Source organism: Microtus ochrogaster, chromosome 2 (assembly GCF_000317375.1).
Source record: "Microtus ochrogaster isolate Prairie Vole_2 chromosome 2, MicOch1.0, whole genome shotgun sequence".
Taxonomy (NCBI): Eukaryota; Metazoa; Chordata; class Mammalia; order Rodentia; family Cricetidae; genus Microtus; species Microtus ochrogaster.
The window spans coordinates 7287229-7298253 of NC_022010.1; the positions used below are offsets into that span (position 1 = coordinate 7287229).

At 47.6% G+C, this 11025-nt stretch overlaps 1 protein-coding gene across 2 annotated transcripts in view; it reads left to right on the top strand.

Annotated features, from left to right (window-relative positions):
- The window catches only part of Taok3 (TAO kinase 3), a 191254-nt gene that overhangs the window by 163388 nt on the left and 16841 nt on the right, over positions 1-11025 (top strand). For both annotated transcript variants that reach the window (XM_026784036.1, XM_026784039.1), the window contains 2 exons: positions 577-705; positions 3753-3956. In XM_026784036.1, the coding sequence (XP_026639837.1) occupies positions 577-705; positions 3753-3956 (333 nt within the window). The remainder of the gene's footprint in view (positions 1-576; positions 706-3752; positions 3957-11025) is intronic.

Below are 11025 nucleotides of genomic sequence, written 5' to 3' on the forward strand. Positions count from 1 at the left end.
GGATGGATGGGTGGATGGATGGGTGGGTGGGTGGATGGATGGGTAGATGGATGGGTGGATGGATGGATGGGTGGGTGGATAGATGGGTGGATGGATGGGTGGATGGATGGATGGATGGACAGATAGTAAGGTGTGTGGCCCTCAAGGAACAACACCTGAGATTGGCCGCTAGTGTCCACACACATCCACACACACACATACACACAGAGGTACATTTCTGGTCCACCTGCATATTTTCCCTATCATTGGGAATGTATTTTTAAGATGCAGAAAAGCTACAGAGACATATCTTTTTGTTTGTTTGTTTGTTGTTTGTAGAAAGGGTTTCACTGTGTAACATCCCTGGCTGTCTTGGAACTTGCTGTGTAGACCAGGCTGGTCTTGAACTCAGAGATCTACCTGCCTGCCTCTGTCTCCCGAGTGCTGGGATTAAAAGCATGCACCACCACCCGGCTTGGAAGGCATAACTTTAGATAGTCTTTCAGGCTCTGCCCAGGGGAGCCATTACTTGGTACTCACGGACAGCTGAGTCTCTGAAGCCCAGACTGACCTTGCCCACCTCTGTTATCTTCTCAGGCGAAGGTAGCTGCAGCAGATGAGAAGAAATTCCAGCAGCAGATCCTGGCCCAGCAGAAGAAGGACTTGACAACTTTCTTAGAGAGTCAAAAGAAGCAGTACAAGATTTGTAAGGAAAAAATTAAGGAGGTAAGGATGCCCGTGCCCACGGTCACCCGCTGCACTGTGAACTGAGAGCTTGGGGTGGCCTGTCTTGCACTAAGATCAGCATTTGACTGAATCCAGCAGTTCTGACTTCTCGTTAGAGTTGTTGGAAGAATGATTAAAGCCAAGGGTGGCACACCCCTCCATCCTCCTGTCTCCACCAGGCCTGGAGTGGAGTTTGAAAATTCACCTTTCCTACGAATCCCACGGGGGACCAATGTCGCTGAGCCTGGGGCTGCATTCCAACCTGTTCTCTACACATTGGCCAAAGAAAGAGTTTTAAACCATTTGAAACCCATCTCATCCTTTGAGAAAGTCCACCATCTTCCCATGTTTCTCAGAGAAGGTTGAAGTTCTAAAGACCCCACATGGTTGACCACCAACCTCCCCCATGCCTCTGTGCCTTCCACACCCCAGCCTACTCAAGGCTCCTGCATCTCCACTGCTGCCCGTCAGTTCCTCAGATGGAGAGTGCTCTCCCTGCTGAGATGTCTCTTTACCCCATCTGCAGTTCTGCACAGTTCATTCCTTCTCCTTGTAAGAGTTAGGATTAATTATTGAAATCCTAACTCCAATATTATTTTCCCGGGCAAGCTTTTCCTAACTGCCTTGGCCAAGATACACTTCTCCCGTCCCACGAAACTAGAATTTTTAGTAATTTTTCAAGGTCCTTACTTAGCTGTTAACACCACAAAAGCAGAGAGCATGTCTGTTGTTGCCCGAGACTATCTGCTACGTGAATAGATGATCCTAGAACGTTTGGTTGAAGAGCATAGATGGACATGAGAGAATCCCCAGAGAAGCTCCACTTTCATCTGAGAGCTTAGTCTGCCTCACTCTCCTTTCCCAGTATTGGCCGGAGGGTTTTCCATGCTTCTGCGCTCTTCCTCTCTCCTACGGTGGAGGACTCCTTCTCTGTGGGCTTCCTGGCCGTAGTAAGGTTTAATAGAGTGCAGTCCCAGTGAAGGCCACTGTCCCAGTGAAGTCATGCACGGGTGAAGGGCGCAGGGTCTAGTGAGGGATCTGGGAGGGCAGGGTATCCGGGGGATCTCAGGCCTTTCCCAGGTAAGGCTCTGCTGCAGCTGATCCACACTGGCTGAAGGCCAGGGGTCTCTGGCTCTCTGAGTTCTAGAAACTAAAGGGTTGATAGAAATAGCCCAGTGAAGGAGAGGCTCCTTTCATTTGTATTTTTCTTTTGTGATCAACAGGATAGCACTAGGTCTTGCAGGTTGCTTTGCTTTCAGTAGGAAACTTTGCTATTTCCCTCAACTCCAAACGCCCTGTCTTTATAAACTCCACATGTTCATCCCTGCTCCAGAGGCTGTCATTTAGGAGCTTGACTACCATCTTGGGCCTTTGTAATACCAGGATGTCGGGGATCAACTGACAGACCTTTAAAAGATTCTCCACAAAACACACACTTCTGACCCACGCCCAACCCAGTCTTCAGGTTAGCTTTGGGTCACCATACTTAGATAACATAGAAGGTTTGGACCTTTTGCTGGAGAAAAGCAGGCCCCAAGTCAATCTGAGGTGGCCTCAGCCACTTAAGAGTAGAGCATGCTCGTCATGTGTGTTTAGATACCTCGGGATTTCACCTGCGGACCAATCACAGGGAGATGGGAAGGACATTAGTAATCCAGTCTTGACATTGGAGTGACTTTTCATGGTCACATTTTAGGCGTGCAAACTTGGGGCCCATGCTGGACTTAGAGGTGAGATCATGGCATAGAGAGACAGACACACCATCTAGCTCTCTCTCACCGGTTCCCCGATTACAAGGACTTACTGGCTAAGGGCAAACTAATCTAAATACTGGTGGCTCATGACAAACACTAAGAAAAACAAATGGTTTCAGAAGTATGAGGGTTCACCAAACATAGGTTGGGCTCCTTGGGGTGAACGAAGGTGGGTGAGTACGCTGTGCTCTTCCCAGAAGTATCCTCTTGCCCCCCACAGACACACACACTGGCATCCCGGCTCTTCAGCTGAGATTCCCATGCACACACTGGCATCCCGGCTCTTCAGCTGAGATTCCCTATGTGTGGCTTCCTTGCCCTCTGATCCCAAATGGAGCACAGTTCTCTCTCTCCTGGAACTCGAATTAGCGACATCGGCAATGTCCCTTCCTAACTCAAAACCAATGACAGCTCTTGTAGTCTTCTGCCTCCTCCTTGTTCCAAGCCACTCTGTTCCCCCAACTCGACCTTACAGGAGATTCCTAGCTGCCTGCACAGACATGGTCCCGGTCCTGCCTCTGCCCTGCTCCCCAGGTGGCAGCCAGCATCCACTTTCTCACTATGGCACGCCACACACAGAACAGCTATTTTTCCTAGGCTGTGGGTCATTGGCGGACTTGGGATCTAGCATGTCTGAGTCCCTGGGCTCAACCTAGGACTAAATAAAACCCTGATCTGAACTTGGTCTACGTGTCCATTGGCCTGGCCAGCCTCATGGCCTGTGCGACCCCACGGGCCATTGCCCCCTCTTACCTCTTGACCGAATTATTTCCAACCCATGCGAGAGTTTTTCACAGGCTGTTCCTCCGTCAGAAATATTCTCCTTTCTTCCCCTGCTTAACTCCCACCAATTCTTTCAAATGTTAGCGTAGTTGTTACTGAGGTCAAACGCTTCCTACCAAACACTCTGAGGACCCCGCCCCTCCCTTGAAGGCAGTGTCTGACAGTCGCTTCAGTTCCTCTCCACAGCTCTTAAATCTGGTGTTGTCGGGGTGTCCAGCCCTTGAGTGTCGAGCCACCATGACCTCTTGCTCACCTGCCCCCTACTAATCCTGTGGTCAGGGCTTAGAGCTGTTGGTTGATGACTGAATAAATGATCTCCGAAAGTGAGACACCACACCGAGGCAAATTCAAGTACTCCTCTCACTTAACACTCAAGTAATTGGGGAGAAGACAAATGGGGGTGTGTACCACAGAGCCTTTCTGTACTGAGGTCCACACTCACCATCTACAAGAGTTAACCAGTGCCGTCCAGTTTGATGGACCTGGATATGTTTATGTTGTTGTTTTCAGGAAATGAACGAGGACCATAGCACACCCAAGAAGGAGAAGCAGGAACGGATATCGAAGCATAAAGAAAACCTGCAGCATACGCAGGCTGAGGAGGAAGCCCACCTGCTCACCCAACAGAGACTGTACTACGACAGAAACTGCCGCTTCTTCAAGCGGAAGATAATGATCAAGCGCCACGAGGTGGAACAGCAGAACATTCGGGAGGTATCTGTCACACCGAGGCATCTGAGGGGCAGCAGGGGTCCGTCTCCTCCATTCCAGTGCCCTTAGCCATTAGCACAAACAAGCGTGTCAGGGAATGAAGGTACCTGCAGTAGGGGAGAGCCATTTCCGCATTTCTGCATTTCTGATTGGCCTTAAACAGGTGCAAAGCTGGGCTAGAATAAAGGTGCGCGAGCATTCTGCCACACGGAGCAGACGTGAGAGGGAGGAAAGTTTCCACTTCCGGCCTGCTTCTGCAAGAAGTACTTACCTGGCCTGTGAGGCTCGGCATCATCACGTTCACGCTGTCATCGAATGCCTACAGAAGGCCTCCTTCACGCCAGGCTCTGTGGCAGACACCAGGGCTACCAAGCAACACCTGACTGCCAAAGTCAATCTCCAGCCTGAGTGGCAGTGGCAGGCTGAGAAGGGGGCTTGGAGGAGACATCAAGGGCAGCCAGAGGTGGTCCGGGTGTGCTGAAGGCAGCCTGGGAACAAGGGGAGCTGGCTGGAGCAGGCTACATGCCTGGTTTAAAGCGAGGCCTTCAGACTACCCTGAAGGCAGTGCGAGCCATCAGAGGGGTTGTGTGAGGCAGGGGAGCAACCCAGCAAGCACTAGCTTTGCTCTGAAGACCCAGAGCATCAGTGTCTTACCAGGCTATGCGGGTAAGAGGAAGAGAGCAGGGAGGGAAGCAGCCATCTTCCCCATGAGCCTAGGCGGCAGCACAGAAAGGGAGGTCATAGCAGAATGGCATTCCTCACTCCGGCTGCTGCTAATTCCTAACAGTGTCCTATGGGGATTTCAAACAGAGGAGTCTGGAAGCAGTCTCTTGGTTTCTACTCAAAACACTGAGGCAGGATCACAAGTTTGAGGCTAGCCTGAGCTACATCTCAGAAATAATGATGATGGGGTTAGGGAGGAGGCTTAGTCAGTGAAGTGCTTGCCACACAAATGTCAGAACCTGGGTTCTCAGCACCAAAGCGAAACTCCAGGTGCTGCAGTGTGCATCTGTAATCCCTGCACTGGAGAGGTGGAGACAAAAGGATACTTGGGGCTTGCTGTCCCTTCAGCCTCGGCTAATCAGGGAGCTCTAGGTTCAGTGAGGAACCCTGCCTGAAAATATAAAGTGGATAGAGATTGAGGAAAACACGCAAAGTCACCTTCTGGACTCCACACACATGCAAATGCTCACACACACATACACACAATCATAACAATAACGGCAATAATAATTATTATAGTAATAACAGTCAGTCTTTCAGTTAGGGACATTAGATAAGCGTGATGGGCCTCACTGAGACAGAGGATATAGAAGAAGACATGTCAATCTGTCAGAAAAGTATTAATAATCTGAGAAGACACAACACTGAGCCATTGGTAAAAATGCTGATGGTCGCAGGGCATTGGTGGCGCACGCCTTTAATCCCAGTACTAGGAAGGCAGAGGCAGGCAGATCTCAGTGAGTTCAAGGCCAGCCTGGTCTACATTCCAGGACAGCCAGGACTGTTACACAGAGAAATCCTGTCTCAAAAAACAAAACCAAAACTACTGATGGTTCATAAAAACCCAGTGTTAACATGGAAGAGGGAAGCAATCTCTTCAAGTACCATCAACATAAGAGCAACTAGGGAAAGTGTTTCAGAAAACCTCTTTTGTTTTGTGTTCAGAGACAAGCTCTCCTTCTGTGGGCCAGCTGAGCTGAACTGTCCATCCTCCTGCCTCCTGAGTGCTGGGTTCCCAGGCAGGCTGTGTGTGTGTTCTGACATCTGGGAAGGAGGAACTAGTGAGCCCTTCTGACCAGGGCAGGGGTTTCATAAACAGTAGACCAGAGGTGAGCATCGTTTGGAGCTATCCACAGGTTGATGAGAATGAGGTCCACCACAGCAATGGAAGTGGGTTCAAAGATGAAAAGAGGGGTCTCAATACTGTGACAGTGTGGGGCGCTCTGCTGGACCAGAGCCCCTAGACAGAGACACACAGTGGAGCTGCAGTTTTGGTGTGTCAGGGGTCCGAGCAAATAAAGGAGAAATGAGACAGGCTTATTACGGAGGTAATAACAACACAAATATTTGAGAAAAGCTGCTTAGAGGGAAGAGACTAGAAGCAAAGAAATCAAGTGTAGGAAATTGATGTGGACAACATGGTGGTGGGTACAACCGGCAGCTGGGTCTGAACCATGACTTCAGACAAAATAAATGGGACTTGAACTGCTCAGTTGGCAGAATGTCTCCTTAGAATGGCAGAACCCTAAATCCCACCTCCAGCACCACGCAAACTGGGTATGATGGTTCACATCTGCAAGCCCAGTACTCGGACATATGAGGCCAGCAGAGCTACAGGAAACCCTGACTTCAAAGGAAAAGAGGCACCAGAGCAGTGGTGGGCACACCTTTCATCCCAGCACTGGAGGCAGAGGCAGGTGGAGCTCCATGAGTTCAAGGTCAGCCTGGTCTACAGAGTGAGTTCCAGGACAGCCAGGGCTGTTAAACAGAGAACCCCTGTCTCAGAAACCTAAATAAAGAAAAGAAAGAAGAACCAACAGGTCTTGGCAGTCGATGAGAAGAGAGATGGAGGTAGAGTCAAAATTGCTTTCCGATCTGAGACTTGGGACACTAAGGTCTAGCTAGAGACAGAGCTTTAAGAGAAGGTTTTGGTAAGCAATTATCTTAGCAGTGAATATCCCAGACCTGTCAGAACTGAAAATGAAATGCGGGAGAAGCTCAGGGGGTAAAGCCCTTGCTGTGCAAGCCTGGACCCCAGTGCAGATCCCCAGTGCCCACAGGGAGCAGAGCTCACAGCGCACAGGCATCTGGAATCCACATGCTCCTCAGCAGTGGTTTTACAGCAAGGGAGACAGATAGGAGAACCCCAGACTGCCACATACGTGCATGGCATGACATGCCCCTACATTCAATACACCACGCATACATACACATATACACACAGACATGCATACACATCAGACACATATACACATGCCATGTACACACACACACATGGTTTTTTAAAATAATAAAAATAAAAAGCCCTATAGCTGGTTAGAAATAAGATACGTTTTTATCTGATAATTACTGTTATTCCAATAGCAGATATTTAGGAAAATTTCAAGGCCACGGGGTCAATTATCATTAATAAAAGTTATAGAAAGTAGCTACTCCCCAACATTTTTTTTTCCCTCAGGACAGGATTTCTCTGTATAACAGCCATAGCTGTCCTGGAACTAGCTCTGTAGACCAGGCTGACCTCAAACTCACAGAGATCCACCTGCCTCTGCCTCCCGAGTGCTACCTGGCTCCCAACATGATTTTAAAAAACTATTTTCATGAAGTTATGGCTCAGTGATTAAGAGCATTCATGGTTCTTGCAATAGACCTGGGTTCAGTTCCCAGCACTCATATGGCTGTTCACAACTGCCTGTAACTCCAGTTCCATGGAGTCCCGTGCCCTCTGCTGGCCTCCAAGGGCACTGCACATAACAACACACACACACACACACACACACACACACACACACACACACACACACACAACCAGCTAAACAAAGAGTAGCCCTCGAGAGTATTTCTCTTAAGGGTTCATAGTCTCCTGCTTTGGCCTTATCCTAGAACCACCTTCATGAAAGCATTCAGTGCTTTCCTGTTTACAAAAGCAGCAAGAACATGAAAAACAGAAGCAGGAAGTGTGATATGAAATGTTATTTTTAATTATGGGATAGAAGTTGTCTACATTTAAGGTATATAGCTTGATGTCTTGACATAGTATTTACTGTGAAATTATCGTATTTGAGTTTATTGTCATATCCATCAGCCCCACATAGTTTCTGCTTGTATGTGTATGTTGTATGCAATGTGTACATACATTATTTGCATGTATGTATGCATATGTCTTTGTGCATGCATGTTCATTCACTATATGTGTCAGTATCATGTATCGTGTATATGCGTATATTATATGCAAGTGTATTTGTGTATATGCATGCATTATGTGTAAGTATATATGCATGCATTATACACGTGTGTATGCATGTATTATGTACAAGTATATATGTGTATATGCATACATTATGTGCAAGGGTATATTCCTGCTTGAGTAAGGAGATTTCTCTCCCAAATATAAGCTTGCCATGCAAGCTATTGTCATCATGCTGTCCTTTTAGATTTCCAGAAATTACTCATCTTGCATAATGAAAATTGGGTGCTCTTTTGATCAATATCACACTTTCTTCATGGTCTCATATCACCTAGTTTCTACCCCCAAAAGCCAACCATTCATTTAGCATATATTATTCTAGAGCCCCCCACCCGTTTCTCATGTATGATTTTAACTCTGTGGTATTATCTGCAAGCAATAGATGCAAACTCTGCCTGGCTTGGGCATGGTAATGAAATTTTTCAAGATTTTTTTATTTTTAGTGTATGCGTACGGATGTGTTTTATCTGCATGTGAAAGGGGTGAGAACGTGGTGGTAGATCCCTCTAGATCTGGAATGATAGGCGATTGTGAGCCACCTCGTGGGTGCTGGAAACCCAACCCAGGCAAGAGCTATGCTCCTCTAGGCACTGCCATGGCTATATCTCTTCAACCCTGTTAATGTATATTTCTGTATCAAACCCAGTTGCTAGGAGAGAGAGAACTTGAGCGGTAATGTGCCTGTCCTTAACGGAACAGCCTGATTCCAGCAAATCTTCTCAAAGCAGAAGAGGAAGGCCAGAGTGGGGAGAGTGCAGAAATATCAGATGTCCACCATACTTGTTTGCCTTTCTCCATTTACCATGAAACATGTAGAGTGCTGCCTGCTCTGCACAGCATCACGGGAGTCACCCATAGTCACAGATCTGTACCTAGGGCATCTGTGGAAATGTGACTGTCAAGGCCACCAACCACAGACAGCATGTTTATCTGTAAGTGTTTTTAGCGTCTGCAGGTGTGGTAGAGAGCTCACCTAGCATGCATGGGGCCATGAGCTCCATCTGCAGCACTGCAGAAATGTCATTCAGTAGTATTTCAATGCATGCATATTTTCATAGATATCTCTCAGAGGTGGGACCTCTGGGTCAAAGTTTTAGTTACATATCACAAAGGGCCAGCAAAACAGCTCAGGAGGTAAAGGTGTGTCTTAGGGTTCCTATTGCTTTGAAAAAACAGCATGGCCAAAAAACAAGTTGGGGAGGAAAGGGTTTATTTGGCTTACACTTCCAGATCACTGTTCATCACTGAAGGAAGTCAGGGCAGGAACTCAAACAGGGCAGGATTCCGGAGGCAGGGGCTGATGCAGAGGCCATGGAGAATGCTGCTTACTGGCTTGTTGCCCCTGGCTTGCTCAGCCTGCTTTCTTGTAGATCCCAGGACCAGCAGCCCAGGGAGGGGACCACCCACCGTGGGCTGGGTCCTCTCCCTTTGATCACTAAATGAGAAAATGCCTTACAGGTGGATCTCAAGGAGGCGTTTTTCTCAGCTGAGGCTCTTTCCTCTGGTGACTCTAGCTTGTGCCGAGCAGACATGCAAAACCACACACTCTAATGCGCTTGTTGCAAAGTCTGCTGACCTTACTCTGATCCTTGGGAACCACACGCGCCCACACATGTACACTCATAAAGTAATAAAACTTAAAAACAGACGGACAGACAGATAGACAAATACCACCGAGTCACCCTCTTAGGAGTCTGTAGCTCCCCCAACAAGCCTAACTTCCTCACGCCTGCCTGAACCGACTCTGGGGACTCTTAGCTCATAAAGCTAAGGAGCAGGAGCGCCAGTGTCTGGTGGAGCCTTCCTAGCCCCGCCTGAGAACCAGGACTAAGAGATGCTGAATATGCAGTCCAGCAGCAGCACCATTGTGAAACATGAATTCCAAGCCGCTGTAGTGGCCACCCCAGTAATTTCAGCTTCCGGAAGGCAGAGGCAGGAGAATCCTAAATTGGAAGGCCAGCCTGGACAACTTACAAGTCCCTGTCTCAAAACACTACCTGAAAAGGGCTGGGGAGTGTCTCTGGCTCCCCCTCCCCCAGGGCATGTGAACCATGTGGGCACATGCGGGCGGGGTCACCAATGCCATCAGCTCATTTTGTTGATTTTATACATGCCACAGACATGCATGACTCTAACATACAGTATGCCATTAGTGTCTAGAGCATTCTAACCCAGACTGGAAAAGTCGAGTATAGGAAAATTCACTTCCTTGGGATATTTTCTCACAGAAAATGTTGCAAACCAGAAAAACGGAATTCTAGCCTTTATTCAACTTCACAGAAGTTGTCTGTGATCTTAGATCTTTGGCTCCCCAGAGCCTCACGGTTACATAGGAAAGTCTTTATAAGGAGCCCTTAGGGTGGTGGCGCACGCCTTTGTCCCAACATTCATAAGGCAGAAGCAGGCAGAACTCTGAATTTGAGCCCAGCCTGGTCTACATAGAGAGTTCCAGACCATCTATACTGCCAAAAATAAATAAATAAACAAAAATCTTTGCAAGGTTTTCACCTTACAGAAGTGCACTTAGAGTTGGGTGAGCTCTATGAGATGATTTTTTTTGGGGGGGGGTGGTTTAAATGATCTCTCTGTGTAGCTTTTTAAGCCTATCCTGAAACTCACTTTGTAGACCAAGCTGGCCTTGAACTCACAGAGATCTGCTTGCCTCTGCCTCCCATGTGCTGGGATTAAACTGAGAAGTGGTATGGTGTTGCATACCTGAAGTCCTCACTACCTGGAAGGCTGAGGCAGGAGGATCACTGGGTGGAGGAGTTGGAAACCAGCCTGGGCATTATAGCAAGACTCTCACAAAAAAGGAAAAAACTGAAAGCACATTACATGCTGTCAAGTAGGCATGCCCTGGACTCAGGGTAAGATCGATATGGAACAAGACAGACACAAAAGGGCTTCCTGTGGCTTGGCTATTATAGGCAGTTGACCATCTTACACCTCAATAGCTCAGATATGGGATTTATGATAAAGGGAGCAGCCTAGAAATCGCTTTTGGTATCATAGTTAAATTTTCTAAATAATTTGTAAAACTAAATCTAAACTACTCTATGCCAGTTATTCATTTCTTTTTTCTTTCTTTCTTTTTTTTTTTTT